The following is a 22,373-nucleotide window of genomic DNA, read 5'->3' on the forward strand; positions in this document are numbered from 1 at the left end:
ATCACGTTTTTTATTTCTTAGTATATGACCAAAGTAGCTCATTTTTCTTTCCTTCATAGTGTAGTTCTTTTGCCTTTTTCATCTTTCCTAATGTTTCCGTGTTTGTTACGTTTTGTGTCCATTATATTTTTTACATTATTCGATAACACCACACCTCAACAATGGCAAGATTTTTTCAGATGCGCCCGTGATTGTCCAGGCTTCGACTCCGTATAAAAGGACAGAGTATACGTATTAATTCAATTAATTAATCATTAATTAATTCTAAATACATCTTACAACTATTTACACATCGTGTAGAAGAGGAATCTGGGTCTCGATGGGAGTCCGACGAAGAAGAAGAGAATGAATTTTTAAGCTCAGATGAGGAGTTTGAAGAAGAAATACCATATTCGGACACAGAATTAATTTAGTTTATAGTTTTATACTTTTCTACCTGTACTTATATTTATAATAATAAATTTGTCTTTTTCTATTATATGTGCAGAATTAATAAAAAGTTATTTAAAAAACTATAATATATAATAATTACTCTAACCTTTCGAGGCACAACAACATAGGAATCGCCAGGTCACGTTATTTTTCTCGAGCGAACGGACTCGCTCAGCTACAACAGAGAACGCAAACAGCTATCGGTATACGCTCTTTCTCACACTGCTGCTTACCTATAACGCTTTTCATTTACATGCACGTGTAATTTGTTTGATCAGCTGGCAGTTGGAAGATTTCACCAAAAAATCCTGTCTTTTTTAGAATATTTATTTTTAATATTAAAAAATACCCTGTCAAAATAACAATTGCACCTCCCTGTCGGGAAGGAATGTACATAGCTATGCATGTATAGTTGTATATTTTATACTCGTTAACAGTAATGTACAGATTCAGATGAAATCTTCTGAAGTTCAGATGCACCCCCTGAAAATAATCCTGGGGCGCCCATGCAAGGATCTTGCAGAGTTAAAATCGCCCTTAAATCGCCTGGCCTGTTAATTTCCTTTATATTTAAATATTTAAATTTACTTAAAGTTACGTCAATGATATTTTTTGTAATAACAATTTGTACCCTTTTTTAACTTTGGGGGGGGGGGGATTTTTGGGGAAAATAACCGCTACCCTCCAGCCAGACCGGCATTTTTGTATTCGGCTATCATGGAAGAATCACCTGACAATTTTTCAGGTTGCCTAAAATACCTACTCAAAAATGTCTCACAGCTCTTATACTATATGTATTATTGCTTTCAAAATATACTTAAATTGTATTTTTATACATTTATTACACATATTATTTTATATAATAATTAAATTCACTATAAAATGTCATTTATATTTTATTAATAGCTAAATAATTTAAAATTTAGTTTGACATTCACGAAGTGTCAAACTCAAATATAAATAATAACATTTGCTTTGCTTAACAAATTCAGATTAAAAAAGTAGCCTACTTCCTAATCAAAGATTTCAGCTGACGTTTAGTGCCTGGTAGGAGATAACCGGATTGTGACGTCACATTTTAGATTTTGAGGTCGATTATCTCGAAGACGGTTAGAGATATCGAAATGCCGTTTTCAGATTTGGATTCAGAAGACAAAACTACATAAGAATCCATCGATACATCTGCTCTAAGTATTGCAGGAGCGGCGACGCAATAACACACAGACTTTTGCAAATTTATAAACGAAAAGTTTTCGTTGAAAATATATATAGATAGAAAAGTAAGCCTAACTTTTGTTTTTATTAAGTCCCTATGAGCATTCGAGAATCTGGTCAAGTTTGGAGCGCTGTAACATCTATATAAATAAATAGAATTAAACAAGTTTATAGTGGAAATTTTTCGCTGAAAAACCCTCTACAAAATTGCTATAATGTTATTTTAATTTAAAATTAACTGAAAATAGCTATTTGTATAACAAGGGAGGAAAGTGCTACTTTTCCTCCCGAGAATGAAGTTTACTGCCCGACGCGTAGCGGAGGGCAGTAATCATTCAAGGGAGGAAAAGGCACTTTACTCCCATGTTATACATATGGTTTTTCCACCTTCCTCAAATAACAAGTCATTTTTTCATTTTTACTTAATTTATTTATGTAACTAACCAACAAAATTTATTAGAACTAAAACTAACAAGTAAGTACAATATAACTGTCAACTGTCAAATATAAGTCAAATTATTAATGTAAACATTGTTAAATCAGAATAACAATTTACTGTTTTTTCACCATTCTGCAAAATACAGAGTGTTTTTAAATAAACGTTAAAATGTATAGATACTTACGTAATAGAAAATAGGTATTGTACAGGGCGTCAATAAGTTATATTTCATGAATGAAATACCATGACGTCACTTTTACTTTTCCTCCCTAGGGAGGAAAAATATTTTCCTCCCTAGGGAGGAAAAGTACAACTTTGCTCCCTAGAATCAGGTCCGGAAAAGTATACTTTCGGTAGAGGTAGGTGGAAAAAGTTATAACATCCAAAAGGAAACTTGTTAAAAAAATTTACATATTTTTGGTTATATCCTTTTTGTTGGTCACTTGACGATAAAAAGTAATAGAAATAAAATTGTAGAAAATTTAATTTGCTACATTTTATGTTTAATTAGATTTTCCGTAGGGTTGTTAGTTTACGAGATATAGCACGAAACCCCTATGCACACCATTTCCAAGATGGCGGCCGGGGGATAAGGGCGGCGACCCCAAAAACTTGAACTTAAGCTTCTACTGATCCCCCCTACATATTAAAGAAATAAAATTGACTCCTCTAACAAATGCAAGGTACGGCTTAAAAAATGTAACATTTTAATGGAGTATAAGTTCATATGCTCTTAATTTTACTAACTAGCTTGTTTTTTGGGTTGAATTTGCCTGTCTGTGGTTTAAGTTTTATATCAGCTAATATATTTTTATGTTTCAAATTTTTTTCTTTAATTTTAGACCTTGTTAGGGGGGAAATTTCCCCATTTTCCCTCCCCGTAGATCCGCCACTTGCCAAAGCACCAATTTATGAATTTGCATAAGTACCACGATTATTCATTTTTTTTTCAGAATGATACACGTAGATCTATTCTTCTAAGCCAGTTTGGTTTCTACTCGGGAGGCTATTTGGAAATAATATTGAGCAATTTCACGGCATACTCTCCAAGTGGCTCGACTCTGGTAAGTATTTAGAATACATAGATTCCTATTGGTGTTCTGTTTAAAAATATACCGGGTTTTTCGATAAATCGGTTGTATTGATTTATATATAATCGGGGGTTTCCTGACCCGGGAAACTAGCACCTGTTTAGGGTCCCTTGTCCAGGGTTACGGATGAAGTCCACAACGGCAGACACGGCGGAGAAGCAGAGCTTCGGTACGGGGCGGACGGCGGAAGTGGCAACCCTTGATGTTAGGGTTAATATAAAATCAAATTCCTGGAGACGGAAGCAGCGTTTTCAGTACCAAGTTGTGGCGTACAGGAATAGATCCTGGATCAGCTCATCATTGGATACTAGGAGGCATGACTGAAACAGTTTTAATGGCTTCTACACTGCGATGAGGAAGGCAACGGGAAACCACCTCATTAAAATCCCTAGTAAAATCATCATGACTACAAGTAATGAAAGATTAAAGATTACTGATCATGGAACACGGAAACCAAGATCCGGCAGGAGTGGCATGACAACATACTGCAGGGTCCCTCTGGTCGTCAGCCTGCGAAATCCCTGCATAAAAATTGCTACATGGAATGCGAGAAGTCTATATTCTCCAGGTAAAATCGATAATGTTGTATCCGAAATGAAACGACTGAAAATAGATATTCTCGGCATAAGCGATGTTAGGTGGCCAGGAGAAGGTAAATGTACAACAACAAATGGCACGATGTACTATGTAGGAAACAACAATCCAGCTCATCTTTATGGAGTCGGTATTGTTCTGGACAGTCACATAAATGATTCGATGATACATTTTGTTCCTTATTCAGATAGAGTAATGCTGATACAATTAAAAGCACAACCGAAGAACATTAATATTATTCAGGTATATGCCCCTACAGCAGATAAGGATGACAATGTAATTGAGGACTTTTATACACAATTACAAGCGGTCCTCAAAAGTATACAGAAAAAGGAACCCATAATAATAATGGGTGATTTCAACGCCAAGGTGGGTCAGGGTAGAGTGGAAGATTGTGTTGGAGACTATGGGTTAGGAGACCGTAATGAACGTGGTGACAGAATGGTTCAATTTTGTCAAAATGAAAAATTTGTAATTACAAACACAATGTTTAAACTCCCGAAGCGTAGACTTTACACATGGAAATCCCTTGCTGATGGTAGATAGATAGATAGATAAATTTATTTAACTACTTTACAAAAAAAAATTGTTTGTAGCAAGTCAAAATTACAAAGTCAAAATAAGGAATATAAAAATTACAAGGTATATAAAATCACAAGGTATATAAAACAGAAATATAAAACACAACTTATAAATATGTATCACAAACAAGAATATAGATTAACAAAAAATATTTTGTGTCACGGTAAGCATTTCAGTAGATGTTCTGCAATGAGTCATATATTCTTCCGAGCAATAAAAGCAATGTTTCAACAGATACCTTTTCATTACTTTTTTGAAACTGTTACAGCTTAGCTGTTTAATATCTTTTGGTAAAATATTGTAGTAGTTATAATTAAGACAATTTTTATCTGAAAGACGCAATCTAGAGCGATTTGTTCGTAAATAGTGAGAGTATCGCGTATTGTGAACGTGAACATCAGACTGCTTTGTTAAATGGGACCTTTTTCTGTGAATTTCAGTCAGAACTTGATATATCAACAGAGTAGGTAGCGGCATAATTTTTAATTTGATGAAGAGAGGTCGGCAATGTTCCAGATAACTAACCCCTGCTAAAATCCGGATAGCTTTCTTTTGCATCCTGAAAATTTGAAGAGCATTTGTTGAATTGCCCCATAAGATTAATCCATAGCTTAGGTAATAGCTCCATGGTAACGGGAGGATGATTAGAAATCAAATAGATTACATTCTGGTTAACCACAGATTTAGAAATTCTATACTATCAACAAAGACCTACCCAGGTGCGGACATTTACTCTGACCACAATCCGGTTGTATCTGTGTTAAACATAAAATTAAAGAAACTAAAAAAGAAAAAAACGACTCGGATAGATTTCAATAGACTAAAAGATACAAGAACAAGAGAAGACATAAAAGAAAAAATTAATAAAAACTTGAAAGAAATTAATAGCGTGAACTCCGAAGAAGTTGAAAATAATTGGAAACAGATAAAGGCAGCACTAACAACAGCTGTTAAAGAGACGTTGACTCCTAAACGAACTGAGAGAACTAAAAGAAAGGCATGGATGACAGAAGAAATTCTTAATTTAATGGATGAGAGACGTGCCTATAAGAACAAAAACAAACAACAATATGATGCAATAAATCGAACCATAAAGAGAATGATCAAAGAGGAAAAAGAAAAGTGGCTGTCAGAACAATGCAAGGATATTGAGGAATGTGAGAGAAAGTACGATAGTTTCGGCATGCATAAGAAGATCAGAGAAATGACTGGTACAAAGAAGAAGACTCATAGTGGAATGGTGAATGATTCAGAAGGCAAGATTATAATAGATTTCAAACAAAAACTCACAAGATGGAAAGAATACGTAAAAGAACTTTTTGACGACGAAAGAGAATTAATAACAGTGAAACGAGAAGAAATGAAGGGTTTAAGGATACTTAAACAAGAACTGGAATATGCTTTAAAAAACACCAAGATGAAATACCGGTTGAAGTATTAAAACTTATTGATGGAGAAGTGATGAACATGATACTCGAGTTATTTAACAACATATATGATACTGGAATAATACCACAAGACTGGTTAAGGTCCACATTCATTTTAATACCTAAAAAATCAAATGTAAAAGAGTGCTCGGATTACAGAACGATTGCCTTGATGAGTCATATGCTTAAAGTTTTTCTAAAAATCATTCATAATAGAATTTTCCGCAAACTTGAAGAAGATATAAGTGAAACACAAATGGGCTTCAGGAACGGCCTTGGTACGAGGGAAGCGCTCTTTGGTGTGGGCGTACTATTTCAACGGTGTTTGGATATCAATCAGGATGTATACGCCTGCTTTATAGACTTTGAGAAGGCCTTCGATAGAGTCCGACACGACCGACTGAGACAACTTCTAGTCGAAAAGAACATTGATGAAAAAGATATTAGAATAATAACTAATTTGTATTGGAATCAAACAGCACGAGTCAAGGTAGATGATGAAATGACTGAGGAGATCAAAATATGTAGAGGAGTAAGACAGGGGTGTATTCTGTCTCCTCTTTTGTTTAATTTTTATAGCGAAGTCATATTTAAAGAAGCTCTGTCGGACGTTAGTTGTGGTGTAGTGATCAACGGAAATACAATCAATAATTTGAGATACGCTGACGACACAGTGATATTAGCAGACAATCTTACAGATCTGCAACGACTGATGGAACGCACTAACCACTACTGCAACAGCTACGGACTTACATTAAACCTCAGAAAAACTAAATGGATGGTAATAACAAAAGATCCACACGCCAGGAATGATTTGGTTGTCAATAACACGGTTATAGAAAGGGTATCCTCCTAAGTATAAATACCTTGGAGCTTGCCTGGATCATACAGGCGATCAAACAAAAGAAATAAGAGCAAGAATAGAAATAGCTAGATCAGCATTTAACAAGATGAAAATATTTCTCTGTAGTCGTGACATAAATCTTGATCTGAGAGTGCGTATGCTGCGGTGTTATATCTTCTCCACTTTATTATACGGAGTTGAGTCATGGACCATCAAGATGGGCAGCATTAAAAACATTGAAGCTTTTGAGATGTGGTGTTACCGTAGAATGCTATGTGTATCTTGGGTGGACCACGTGACTAATGCCGAAATTTTACGTCGGATCGGAAAAGGATGTGAAGTTGTACTTACTGTTAAAAGAAGAAAGCTTGAATACTTTGGCCATGTTATGAGAGGTGACAAATACTCGCTGCTGAGACTGATCATTCAGGGTAAAATCAGTGGTAAGAGAAGTATCGGTAGGCGCAGAATATCTTGGTTAAGAAATCTGAGGGAATGGTTCGGCTGCAGTTCCATCGACCTATTTAGGGCAGCCGCCAGTAAAATAAGAATAGCTGTGATGATTTCCAACCTCCGATAGGAGACGGACTTGAAGAAGAAGAATTGATTTATACATATACAACCATTGAATAGTAACTTATTTTTGAGATTTGTGGAAAAAGAAAGATCTGTGAAAAAATCAAGACCCGACAGAAACGAAATTGAAAAAGGAATTATCGGAGTCAATGAAAGGAAGAAGAAGAACATCGAGAAAACTTATTACTTATAAGGTTATCAACAATAAAGTTAAAAAACACAATAAATATTATAGACCATCGACAACAAGATGGACTTAAGACTTCTGAGATGCTACGTGTTCTCCGTATTATTTTATGGGTTGGAGGCTTGAACATTAAAGAAAGATTATGAAAAGAAGTATCATTTATTATTTATTGACGGACCGAATTCCATTAGTACATGATACAATTAAAATGTCACACAAATTAAAAAAACAATTCAAAATAAGATCTAGTAGGTACCAAATTGGTAAATACATAATAAACTATAATAAAAAAATAAAATTACTTGCTCTCATTTAACAAATGAGAGCTAGTCCTATAATATAAAGTAATAAAATCTAAATATTCTCCTTTTCATGAACATTTTTCAGTGCGTCACAAATTATAGAAAAAAAGGTAAGTCCGTGATAATACACATTTATGACATTTATTCTAACGTGACATTTTTGTTAAATCTGACAGTTGTCAAATTTTATTTTCAATTTGGAATAAAACCAAATCAATTGTGTCTATTGCATTTATAAAATGGTATTTTCTTTCATTTGTATAGTCTTATAAATTGTACAGATTATATTGATAATATTATTATTTTATTTAATAAATAATTCTTTTTTGATTATGGCGCCATCTATCGACAACTAGAATAATCACCGAACTAGAATAATTACCAAATATTCAAAGACGTGCCTTTTTTTCTGTCACATACAATTTAATGCGTTAGAGAGAAATCGAAAAACTGTGACTCACTGAAAGATGATCATGAGAAAAAGAATATCTAAAACATTTTGCAATTGACAAATACAACTAATCTTAGAACAAAGACAATAACAGTAATTGGCAAATCAGTCTTGAAATTAGAACATTAAGTTAAATATAAATGTAATTGTGTGGAAAACGCAGTAAAGTCGTTCATAAAGAAATCAATATGCAGAGATAATTAATGTGTTTGCTAATTTAATAGTTTTACAGAGATAGGGACTTGAACCATAGTTTGTACGGTTAATGACTTCGTGGAAGGTGGTCACAGAACGGGTGGTTCTTGAAGGTACACGTAGACCAATTTTATTTAAGAGTGAGATACAGAATTTATGACCATGCATTAAGTTATATAAGAAGCAAAGATCTTTATGTTGACGACGACTCTGTAATGAGTCAAGTCGAATAATTTGCAGTAAAGACTCATAACTATGACCAGTGAGATGCATCTTATAAGCATAATAACGTAAGAATTTACGCTGAACTTGTTCGATTTTATTAATATGACAATTATATTGAGGTGACCAAACACATGATGCATAATCTAAATGTGGTCTAACCACAGAACAATAAAGAAGTTTTAAAGAACGATCAGTCGTTAAGTCATAGCTACATCTTTTAACAAAGCCAAGCATCTTTAATGACTTAGAAACCATGCTATTAATGTGTAGGCTGAAATTCAAGTTAGTGTCAAGAATAACACCCAGATCTATAACTGAGTCAACTAATTGTAACCTAGTGTCCCGTATATAGTAAAAATTATTCTCAAAGTTTCTCAGTCTAGTAAAAGTTATAGCATGGCATTTGTTTGCTTTTAAGTCCATACCATTAACTGAGCACTCTTTCACAAGACCATTAAGATCTAATTGCAAATTGTAGCGATCCAAATCAGAGGTAATTATAAGATCATATCAGCAAACCTGTATCATAATGGCAATATACATATGGAATATAAAGACAGAAGACGCTAATGAAATCAAAAGATTATTTAAAGTAGCAGAAAGGAAGAGGCATATTAAGAAGCATGGAAAGCAAAACTAGAAGAACCATATAAGAAACCAAGTAAAAAAGGAAACAAGAGCTTAATGTAAGATATAAGATGTAGTAAGATCGGGAAGACATATACGGCGCCAATGGTATAGTCAGATGAGAAAAATGGAGAAATGAGTAAGACACTATGAGTAAGACACTATGGGATAGAGCCAGAAGTGCAGATATACGACGGAGATGCAAGGTGGACAACATTAATAACTGGGTAAAAAACAGAAGAGTAGATAGTCCAGGGTAATAAGGTTTTTTCCATGAAACTTCAACAGCCAGGGTACTGAAGCGTTTTTCCGACAGGTAATACCTATAAGAACAAATTGTAACTTTTTTCTGCATAGGATCTGGCGGCCATGTTTGTACTAAGAAAACCATGAGTCTTACTGTTTTCCATCAATTTGCAAAAAAAAAGGAAAAATGACCGTTTTTTGACACTAAATTGTTTATAAATAAAAATGTCAGCCAGATCCTACGCAGGAAATAGTTACAATTTGTTCTTATAGGTATTATATATATAACGGATTTATTACGGCTGTCGCCACTTCTCCGCCCCGAATTTCCATCTTTTTCTGTTATATGCAGTTGCCTCTTCTAAGTCTCTTGCCGCCATTGCTTCATCAATATAGTTGCCCCAACTTCTCCGTGGTGGTCCTCTCTTTCTTCTTTCAGGAGGGATCCATTCCAGTATTCTTTTAGGCCATCTCTACTCTGGCATTCTTTTAACATGTCCGAACCAGATTAATTGTTTCCTTTCTATGTCATCATTGATATTATAAGTCATTACCTGTCGAAAAAAAGGTAATATCTTAAAGGTATTACCTGTCGAAAAAATGCTTCAGTACCCTGGCTGTTGAAGTGTCACGAACAGGGGATATTTTTCTCTTATTAACCTGGCCTAACAATGGAACGACCACATAAGCCGAATGACGATCAGTGGGAAGACCACGAAAACGATGGAATGACAACTTACTGGAGGCATATTTAAAAACAGGCAGAGTCATGTCTACAAAAAGAGAAGAAGAAGAAGAAGGACTCTGTTGTTTGATTATAACTTCCTAATTTAATCTCGAGGACAAGATATTTATAGCTAACACTGTTTCAAGATACTGCGGACTATCTATGGGCCTTGCAGAGACGAGACAACAGGAATGGAGAAGAAGACACAATGGTGAACTCCAGACAGGACCTATACGGAGATGAAAACATAGTACGCTACATTAAAGCAAACCGAATAAGATGGGCGGGCCACGTGCATAATCGAGTGATGAAAGACTTCTGAACGCCACATTCTGGGAAAGGCCCGATGGCAAAAGGTCAGTTGGTCGCTCAAAAAAGAGATGGAAGGACGCAGTAGCCAGTAATCTACGAAAAATGGGAGTACAGCAATGGGAAATAGCTGCTCAGGACCGACAACAATGGAGGGAAATAGTAAACGCGGCCAAGACTCACATAGAGTTGTAGACCCAAGTGATGATGATGATGACTTGTTCAATTTGCGTGCCATTAGCTAGGTCAGTACATTTTGGAAAAAAATAATTTTCAGACCAACTTGTGTACAAGAGCTCTGAGGGTCTTGAAGAAGTTACTTTACCTTCGATAAAGACTATGTCTTCTGCAAACCTCAAGTTGTTCAGAAACTCACATTTATGTTGACTACAATATTTTCTCAAGAGTAGTATACTAATGAAAAGAGTAGAAAGCGATGAATAGTTTAGGAGAGATGGTATCGCCTTGCCTAATACCCCTCTCCAAAGGAAATGTATTTGTGTTGCCATAATACATTCTGACTGCAGCTATTGCGCTACTAATATTTTCCGAAGAAAAGTTGTATACCTATGATCAATACTGCACCCTATAAGAGCTCTTAAGATGGAGCTATGCTGGACTGAGTCAAACGCATTATCAAAATCTACAAATATTAATATCAATGGCTTGTTGTATTCTATAACTTTCTGTAAATTCTGTTGTATTCTGTAACTGACTGTATATCGATAGTAATAGATAGAAAAATCTTCAAATACGAAAATAAGAAGAATGAGAATTCACTCTGTATATTTTTAAACCATAACGCAATGCTAAATTAAACACAAAGCGTCTTATTTTGTACCGTGGCGGTGTATAAAATTAAGAAGCCTGAGTACCTTATAGAACAGTTGGCAATAAACAAGATTTTTAATGTTTTGTTGACTTTTATTATAAACATGGCTTCTTAACTACCGAAATAATGCAAGAATTGCTGTCACTTAGCGAGATAATTGGAAGAGTTATTGTTCTTTTGTAAAAGTTACAGAGGTAAAAGTTTAGCAGAAGTAGCATTCAGCAATAACTCAAAGATGAACAAGGTGTAGCAGAAGAGGTAAACACTGAAATAAACGGTTTCATGTATTAGTTTTAAGACAGAGTTACTGTTTTTCGAACTATCTTCATGGTAAATCCATCAGCAGTTTCTTCACTTACTAAATTATTGACTCAACATTTATTTTTGATGTATAATTTTATGTGTAATGAATAAATTCTTGTTCAAAAATTACCAACAAGGTAAAAGGATGCGATATTAAAGATGCCGTTCTATAATTGCTGCAGTCTACTGGAGTTTCTTTTTTGAAGATATGAAAGTAGACGATTCCAGTCATCAGGTCACTCTCCTGTTCCCCAATTCTTTCTTTCTACATATCAGGTGCATAACATTGTTTCCAACCTCTTCTGTTGCTTTTAAAATCTCTGCTGTTATCTAGTCTAAGCAGGAGATTTTTGATTCGTTAGGGCTTTTATTGCTTTTAGGCCTGTATCCCGTGTACCAAAAAAAGTTTATTAATAGCAAGCTGAAAATTTGTTAATAGCTTAACGGTGTCTAGTCGGACAAACTTTGTTGTACGGGAATACTGGAACAGGGGAAGTTTTAATTGTGGAACAGGTTAGAGGTTCCGAACGTCAGACTACGAAAACGTCCAATGTATTTTGTCGGACAGAACTTCCAATTGATTTGTTACCCCTTCATTAAACTCTCATGCAAAACTCAAACTGCTATTTACCACCAATATAATTCCTGTCATTTGACATGTTCTACGCGTCGGACTTATTAAAATACCCAACATATTTGTCGGACACACATTTTTTCATATATTATATAAATTTTTCTATTAAATAAACTTAAAAACAACCTGCTAGTTTTCACAACCATAAACTTCTCAGGATGACACGTTCCACAATTAAAATCACGTTCCACAATTTAAACTTCCCCTGTTCCAGTGTTCCCATACATCAAAGTTAGTCCGACTAGACACCGTTAAGCTATTAACAAATTTTCAGCTTGCTATTAATCAACTTTTTTTGGTACGCGGGATCCAGGTCTATTTTGTCTGGTAATATCAGCCGCTAAATCAAAAATGCATAACAATGCCAAAGATACTGATGTAAACTCAAGATGAATGGATCGATTGATTATTATCCAGCAAGACATGATTATATTTTTGACTATATTTTTTGTTGTTTTTGCTCCAATTTTTATTGTTCTACTGTTATTTACATTTCTTCTTTTTCTTTTAGTATCTCTATTATATCGTTAATATCGACATTACTACAATAAATTCTTTCTTTTAATATTAACAGAAGTATAGTTTGGTTTCAGCGTGGAAAGGAACTTTTGTGAACACAGTGCCGAGCCTTATTTGTATGGAGATGGAGATGTTTGCATTTTTAAAGATATTCAAGTACAGACGAAAGAAATTGTCATATTTTTGTTAGATTTAGACAAACGCCAGTAAGTATAATACTACTAGAACGAATTTTATTTTAAAATTAAGCTTTCAAAACAATTATTTCTATCTATGATCGGTAATTTTATGGAATGGAAGCTTGGACCTTGAGTGCAACATCAATGAAAAACTAGAATAATACGAGCTGTGGGTTAGAGAAGAATTCTAAAAATATCGTGGACAGAACACGTCACAAACAAAAAGGTTCTGAGAAAGATGAATAAAGAAATGGAAATCTTAAATACCATCAAAACAAGAAAATTGGAATATCTCGAACACATTACACGTGGAGAGATACAGCTTGCTCCAATTGATTATGCAGGGAAAGATTCAAGGGAAAAGAAGCATAGGGAGACGCAGAATATCGTGGCTGCGCAACATGAAAGAATAGTATGGATATACATCAAATGAACTTTTCTTAGCAGCCGTCTATAGCAGCCATACCTAGACATGACTATTCCACCAGAAATTCTACCATTGACATCTATTTACCGATCCCGTCCAGTGAGTTAGTAAAGAAATCTATATTATATTCTGCAAAAAAACTATACAACCATCTCCCTCTACAACTTAAATCTGCAACATCTTTCCCCAACTTCCGTAAAATGACAAAAGCCTATTTATCTGAAAGATCATATTATTCAATAGCAGAGTTTCTTAACCAATAACTAAGAAATTACAGTATTCTTATGTATAAGTAGAATCTTAATCTATATTTGAGTGTCATATGCAGCAGCTTAACTTATTAAATTTCATAAGATAGATTATGCAATTTGCAATCTTTTTAAATTTTGCAATAGATTGTTATATTGCAAATAGAATATGCATAGAATAGATTGCAATAGAATATGCAAGCCAGATGGATGCTGCAGTGAAGACAAAAGGGAAGGAATTCTACACTATGCAATTCACAACCCCCGTCTGCAGCTTGGTAAAGTTCCAACGAAAAATGGACCTAGTTACTCTATAAGAGTAATACTAATATAAAATAAAAATGTATACCATTTTTATTCAGTTGCAATGCGAAGCCAAAACCGTCTTAATTTTTACTTAGATTAGAGAGTGCAGCCAGCACTCTTATCGCCGATTTCACCTCTTGTTAGAGGCTCTTCAGAGAATGCATAGGTTGCTTTCTCTACTCCAGGTAAATTTTTTCGTAGAATTCCTTCCCGTTTGTCTTCAATGCACACCTCCATCTGGCTTGCATATTGTAGAAGCCTTGGAGGTGTCACCAGGAAATGGTCCAATAAATTTTTCAATTAAAAATCTTTTAAAAATATTTTATTTTACAAATATTTTTATTAGGTGGAAAAATTTAGTCTTTCATTTAGCAGATGCCGCTACGCACCTACTACCTTCACGTCAGTTGCAATGGGGGACTAATATGTCGAAAAATGTTTACCTGGAGTAGAGAAAGCAGCCTATGCATTTTCTGAAGAGCCTCTAACAAGAGGTGAAATCGTCGATAAGACTGCTGGCTGCACTCTCTAATCTAAGTACAAATTAAGACGGTTTTGGCTTCGCATTGCAACTGAATAAAAATGGTATACATTTTTATTTTATATTAGTATTACTCCTATAGAGTAACTAGGTCCATTTTCCGTTGGAACTTTACCAAGCTGCAGACGGGGGTTGTGAATTGCATAGTGTAGAATTCCTTCCCTTTTGTCTTCACTGCAGCATCCATCTGGCTTGCATATTGTAGAAGCCTTGGAGGTCTCACCAGGGAAATGGGCCAATAAGTTTTTCAATTAAAAATCTTTTAAAAATATTTTATTTTACAAATATTTTTATTAGGTTGAAAAACTTATGCCCGGTTGCACCAACAGATCTTAAGCTTAAGTCGAGAATATCATAAGAATTAATATAATATAATTAAAATATATTACAATAAGAATACCATAATATAATAATAGATATAATTGATAATAAGGTAAGAATCTAAAAATATGGTGCAACGTAAGTGATACTTAAGTAGGCCCTATATATAAGTAGAGCTTAGCTAAGCTGGAGCTCAAGATCTGTTGGTGCAACCAGGCATTAGTCTCTTAAATTGTATTTGTTATTGTTTTTATTTATGATTCTTGTACGCTGTGCCTATAAAATTGTTAAATTTTTCATGACAATAAAGCATACTTCTGATTTCGGATCAGTAAATATATGAACTCTGTAACAAGTTTAAACAATTACAACTACGATGGTCAATGATCCTCTTCTGTCCATAATTCTCCATATAGTATTTCTGTTTACCTCATCGAACGCTTTTTCGTAATCAATGAATGCAATATGGGTTTCTAGATTATATTATTCTCTACGTCTCCCGAACTTGTACCTTTAAAAATTTCGATCTTATTTTTTATGTAGTGAAATTACTTCTGACGTCTTCCATACATCTGGAATTTTTCTCTGTTTCCAGCATCCATCCATAGATGTAGTATTATAATTCAGTTCTAATAGTAGTCCACCATATTTTAAGAGTTCTGTTTATGGTGCTGCTTTCCAATTTTTCATTTGTTTTAAGGTTTTTTTTGTAATTCATCTAGCGAAATCTCATCTTATGTGTATGGTGTTTCATTGTAGTCATGTAAGTCTGTTGATAAGTTCAAGTTTTTATGTTTATTTTCATGTTTTTCGTCTTTCGTGTTCTTCCTTTACTTGTTCTGCCTATATTTCTCGGTAATGTTAAATTATCCATGTATCTTTGTCTATTATGTACAAGTGTGCAGTGTCCTTTTCTTGTTTAGTAAATTGCCGCCTAATTTTGTAAGCTATCTTCTATTTTGCGGGTACCTATGTCAATTTTAATATTGGATATAAATATATCTAGCTTATTTAAAGTTTTTTTATATAATTCAATCCAGCTTTCTGGATTTCAATTCCCAACAATTATAGAGGTATAAATCTACTGAACACCGCACAAGTTCTCAACTTGTCCTAACCAATAAAATCAATAAACTAACAACTTTATCAGATGAACAACAAGGATTCAGATCCGGAAGATCCTGTGTACACGCCGTATTTGTACTAAGACAAATCACAGAAAAGGCCATCGAGTACAATAAACCAGCATATCTGTGTTTTATAGGCCTGACAAAGGCTTTCGATCGCATCCAAGTCGAAGACGTCTTACACCTACTGTATAGAAGAAACATACCAATCAATATTATACAAACCATCGAAAACATCTACTTCCATAATCGAATACAGGTAAAGATAAATGGAAAACTAACACAGTTTATACCAGTACAAAGCGGAGTCAGACAAGGTGCCTCGTTAAGCCCACTGCTCTTTAATATAATATTGGACGAAATAATAGAAGCAGTACGTAAAGGTCACGGTTACAGAATGGGGGAAAAAGGAATCTAAATATTATGTTATGCAGACGACGCCGCATTAATTGCCGAGATAGAAGACGATCTTCAAAGATTAACACACATCTTCAATACAACAGTCAAGAAATACAATATGATAATAGGTTTGTTCTAGAATCAGTTTCAAACGGTTTGAAACCATCAGCGAATAGTGGACCAGCGCGAGTAGAGGGGATAGAACTGATGACTGTATTATGTTCTATCACTGACCAACTATTTGCTGACGGTTTCTGACTAGTTTGACTGTTTGCTAGAACAATCTTAATATCAGCAGAAAAAACCAAATGTATGACAACATCTATATACCCACTACGATGTAAAATCGAAATTGATGGTAAAATAATAAAGCAGGAAGCAAAGTTTAGACATCTGGGAATAGATATAACCAGTTATGGAGATGTTAAAGAGGAAGTACGACAACAAAACTTAAAAGTAAGTAAAGCAACGGGATCTCTTAATAACACCATCTGGAAGAACAAACACCTAAGACAAGACACAAAAGCAAGAATCTATAAAGCAGTAATTAGACCTATATTGACATACACAGCGGAGACAAGAACTGACACATCTAAAACGAGACGACTACTAGAAACAACAGAGATGAAAATACTTCGACGAATATCAGGGAAAAGTCTGTTGGATAGGGAGAGAAGCGAAAACACAAGAAGATCATGCAACGTAGAAGATATAAATGGATGGGTAACAAAACGGAAACAGGGGTGGAACGAACACATTAGTAGAATGGCAGAGGATAGGATAGTACGAATAGCACGAGATAAGTCACCAAATGGACGAAGAATTATTGGCAGACCAAGAAAAATATGGTGCGATAATTTAAACAATTTAGGAGGCTAATATTGAAGAAAAAACAGTCTTTGAAGCCTACATACAAAAAGAAAGAAGAAGAAGACAATCCAGCTTCTTGTAAATTGTGGAGATGTATACTTTATGATTTTATTTTATTACATTCTTGATGTCTTATGTCTTGATGTCTTCTTAGAACGGGTTTTCTTCTAAACTCCTTCTTCCCGATTGCTTCATTTGCGTCTTTTGTGATGCATTTCTTTATGTTGTTCCATTCCTGATGTATGCTCTCGTCAGTTGTGAATACCTGTAAGTATTGTTGTAACCGTAGTGTTACATACTCTTCATGAAAAACAAATGATTAGAGATAAATTGATCATCATTTCTCTTCTAAACCTCTTTAAACTTTTCGTGCCTTTTTGTTGGATACTATTGTACTGTAAAATGGTGTAATTATTTAAGTTTTTTGTAGGCTTCAAATGAAATGCGAAGGTATATACAACTATTTTAATATATACACGCAGAAACACGACTTTGACTCTGGCATTATCAATAATTGTTCAGATTTAAATATTCCTCTGTTATCAGCTGATCATAATGGACATACACATTATAGCACATCGGTAAGTATAAATTTTATAATATAATATTATTACTAGAATTCATCTATCTATTTACTGGTACAATTATGTTGCAATAATTGCCTGTCCAAGGCATCGTCTTCTTGTAAATTGCGGCCATACATCGATCTCTTGACGCTATCAATGCCTCCACTGAATTACTTGTTTAGGCCAACGTTCTTCAGGCATTCTTAATAGGTGTCCAAACCATTTCAATGATCTTTCTATTCAGGGCCCCCGTAAGAGATACTGGCGCCTGTGTGCAAAAAAGGATTTTGGCGCCCCTTAAGGCATTTTGGATCATGTTTTTATTTATTTTTTGAAGGTAGGTAGGTGCTTGAAATAAACCAGAAAACTGAACTTTAGAATGTGAGTTTCACCCCTTCTCGGGGGTGAAAAAAACATACGTTCAAAAAATACTTTTCAATACTCTGTCAATACTTTTCAATAGTTTTCAAGTTATTTTCGAGTAAATTTATGTTCATTTTTCAACACAAAAAAAGTTTTTAGACGGATTTTCGCAAATAACTCAAAGTATTATATCAAAAAATATAGCTTATAAAAAAGTGAAAAAAAATGGTGTAAGTACCTATGCATGAAGTCTGCAAACCCAGCAGAAGCAGAGTTGTAGCTGATGAAAAGGAGGTTCTTATTCGTCAAATTACAAATCAAATATTTCAACGTAAAATAACCAAAAAATCAAGCACTTATCAGGGAAAACTCGAAAAGTGTTTAAAAGAAGCTATATTTTTTTAACATCAAAAGTAAGTAGGTAAGTTAAAAATAATGTTGGTCCCTTTTTTTGGTAAAAAAATCATGAAAACCACCCCCTAATTAGCATCCCAAATGAAATTAATCGTTACCGCTTCACCACAAGTTTCATCGGTTCAAAGTGCTTATTTTTGAAAAGGCTGTAGTTAAAAGGGCGAAGGGGCTGAACGAGTCACTAATCATGAGTGTATGCAAAATTTGAACGGCTATATCTTCCAATTTTTGTCTTACAGGAAAACAAAACATCCAAAATATTCAGAAAAGCAAAATCTACATTTTTTTACTGCTTGAGATTTTTGGTATCACTAATTAATTTTAAAGTTATTTGGAAAAAGAAATTTTTTCAAAATTGAAAAAAAAATACTTTAAAACCAAATTTTTTCAAAAATGAGCACTTTAAACCGATGAAACTTACAGATCATATAAATAAAGCTTTTATTAAACATTTTAAAGGAGTTGTAATGAGTTTTCCCCGAAAAGTGCTTAATTTTTTGGTTATTTCAAGTTGAAATATTTGATTTGGAATTTGACGAACAAGAACCTACTTTTCATTAGCTACAACTATGCTTTCTACTGGGTTTTGCAGACTTCATATTATTATTTAAATTATTTTTTTTTTAGTTTCTTGTAAGCTATATTTTTGCTAAGAGTATTTTTTCGATAAAATAATTTGTTTTTAATTGCGAAAATCCGTCTAAAAACGGTTTTTTTTTGTTGAAAAATGAACATACTCACTCGCAAATAACTCGAAAAGAATTGACTTAGTGAAAATCTCTATACAACAAAAGTTGCTTAGAATTAGTCAGTTTATCCAATTCCGGACTCATTTTGAACGAATGTTTTCTCACCCCCGAGAATACCCCCAGTGCCCAGGTATTCTCAGGCGTATTCCCCTGAGAATACCCCTTTTACCCCCAGAGCAAAAGCACACGTCGGTACAGTAGGTATCACTTCTTGTCTTGTTAGCTATGTGTATGACAACTTTTATGTCAATATAAGCGGTTCTTTAAAATTTACAACAAAAACCGTGAGTAAATAGACTATTGTTAGTAGGCTAAAATATCAAAATCAAACAAACAGAATAAAAGCATAACAAAATAAATTAAAATGCCTGACTACCTGAATATACTAAAAAAATTTGTGTGTGTTTAAACTGAATCCTATTTAATTTCTCAACTTTTATTTTAAAATTAATTTTTGTTTTTTTGTTTCTTTGCTTTTTTTGCAATTTTTGACCCTGGGTTTTGGCGCCTCTAAAGGATGGCGCCCGTGTGCATTGCACACTTTGCACATATGGTAGCGGGGGCCATGTTTCTATTCTATCTACTACCGTTTCCTCAGCGTTCATTCTTGTTCTTATTTCTTCGTTAGTTTTCCTTTCCCATCTTAAAATTCTTGCACTTCTTCTTATATGGTCCATTTCTACGGCTAGCAACCTTCTTTTCAGATCTGCGTTGAGAGTCCACACTTCCGAGCCATAACACAATACCGACTCCACTATTGCTCTGCCCACCCTTTTCTTGTTTTTATTAGAAATATTCGTATCCCACCAAAATGAATTCAAGCTTCCCATAATTTGCCTGTCTTTCAGGATTCTCTGCTTTATCTCTGCTCCCATCAATCCGGTCTTGTCAAACAGTGCTCCCAGGTATTTAAATGTTTCCACTTGATTAATGTTAACGTTAAGTATATTATGGCCGAGTATATGCACCCACTGTAGACAAGGATGAAGACACCATAGAGGCCTTCTATGAACAAATTGGCAATGTCTTAAAGCTAACTAAAAGACATGACATAAATATTATAATGGGCGATTTGAACGCTAAAGTCGGTCAAAGAGAAGTGGAGAAATGTGTGAGGCGACATGGACTCGGAAGAAATGAACGTGGCGATAGGCTTGTTGATTTCTGTATCAATGAGGAACTCATAATTGCAAATACCTTGTTCAAACTTCCTAAACGTAGACTATATACATGGAAGTCACCAGCTGACAATAACAACAAAATAGTCAGAAATCAAATAGATTATATTATCGTCAACAGAAGATATAGAAATTCTATAATATCATCTAAAACTTATCCAGGAGCGGACATATCCTCCGATCACAACCCTGTTGTTTTCTCTATGAGAGTGAAACTAAAAAAGGTAAAGAGCCCTAGCTCCAATAAAATCATGGATACAAGGCGGCTTAAACAAGACAACACATATGCGGAAACGAAAGTTAAAATAAACGAGAACTTAAGGAAAGTCAAAGAAGATAGTTGCGGAAACTCTGACTGTTGACCAAAAATGGGAAAAAATTCAACATGCCTTAGTGTCAGTTGGAAAAGAAACCCTCAAACCACTTGGAGAAATAACAAAACCTTGGATGCCAGTAGAAATTCTTGAACTTATGGAAGAACGAAGAAAACAAAAAACAAAAGACCCGAATAAATACAAAGAAATTCAGAGAAACATCAGAAAGAAAATTCGAGAGGCAAAAGACGGGTAGCTCTCCGACAGATGCAAAGAAATAGAAGATTTGGATAAAAAGTATGACAGCTTTAATTTACACAAAAAAATCAAAGAAATGACAGGTTCTAGAAAAAGCACAAGAACGAATACCCTTAAAAATTATAAAGGGGATATTATTACTGACGTGAAGGAGAGATTGTGTCACTGGACCAATTACATCCAACAACTATTTAATGATGAAAGAGGAGAACTGACATTAGAAATCACAGAGGATACCGGACCACCAATATTAAGAGAAGAAGTCATCTATGCCATTAAAAACACGAAAGAGGGTAAAGCTACTGGACCAGATGATGTGCCCATCGAATTATTAAAACTTATTGATGAAGATGGTATTGATGTAATGGTTGAACTCTTAATCTAATATATCAGACTGCCACAATCCCCAGACAATGGCTCCAATCGACCTTTGTAGCAATTCCCAAAAAGCCAAGTGCAACAACCTGCTCGAATCACAGAACAATATATTTAATGAGTCACACACTTAAAACATCTTTGAAAATAATACACAGCAGAATTGTTAAAACTCTCGAATATGAAATCAGTGACAAACAATTTGGCTTTAGAAATAGTATGAGCACACGAGGTACTTTGTTCGGCTTGAATGTGCTAACCCAGAGATGCATGGACATGAATCAGGATATGTTCTTATGTTTTGTAGACTTTGAAAAGGCATTTGATAAAGTTCAACATAAAAAGCTTGTAGATAAATTAAAAAGCAAAAATATTGATAGTCGTGATAAGAGTTGACAACCAGGACACCCAAGATATCAAAATACAAAGAGGAGTCCGTCAGGAGAAGCGCTCTCAGATTCAATAGAAGGTATATCTATCAATGGAGAAGTTTTGAATAACTTACGTTTAAACTAACTATCAAAAGACGAAAACTTGAGTACTTGGGACATGTGATGAGAGGGCAAAAATACTCATTATTACAACTTATTATGCAAGTCAAAATCCGAGGAAAGCGAAATGTGGGAAGACGAAGAACATCCTGGCTTAAGAACTTACGGCAATGGCTTGAATGCAGTAGTGCAGAGCTATTTAGAGATTTTTTCGATATAAAACTAACACTTTCGATAGCGAATAAATCGAAAACTATTAATTTTATCAAAAAAATGTATAGAACATTTTTTGCTTAGAATTAATGTTTTTATCAACTTTTGCGGTCAAAATATAATAAAAAATTTCCACCCCCGAGATGGGGTGGCAACTACTTCCATGGTAAAAGCGCCTTTCGACATCATATAGATTTTGATTCTTGGACTATCCACTACTTATTCTCAAATTTTCAAGCAAATCGATCCATTCTGTAAAAATTGCGAGGTGAAAAGC

General features: G+C 34.4%; 1 protein-coding gene across 2 annotated transcripts in view; it reads left to right on the top strand.

Moving 5' to 3' along the window:
• The window catches only part of LOC114336998 (uncharacterized), a 70,024-nt gene that overhangs the window by 37,851 nt on the left and 9,800 nt on the right, over positions 1 to 22,373 (top strand). For both annotated transcript variants that reach the window (XM_028287378.2, XM_028287387.2), the window contains exons 2-4: positions 3,040 to 3,150; positions 12,821 to 12,963; positions 17,606 to 17,756. In XM_028287378.2, coding sequence (XP_028143179.2) covers positions 3,040 to 3,150; positions 12,821 to 12,963; positions 17,606 to 17,756 — 405 coding nt within the window. The remainder of the gene's footprint in view (positions 1 to 3,039; positions 3,151 to 12,820; positions 12,964 to 17,605; positions 17,757 to 22,373) is intronic.

Source organism: Diabrotica virgifera, chromosome 8 (genome assembly GCF_917563875.1).
Source record: "Diabrotica virgifera virgifera chromosome 8, PGI_DIABVI_V3a".
In the NCBI taxonomy this organism is placed as follows: domain Eukaryota; kingdom Metazoa; phylum Arthropoda; class Insecta; order Coleoptera; family Chrysomelidae; genus Diabrotica; species Diabrotica virgifera.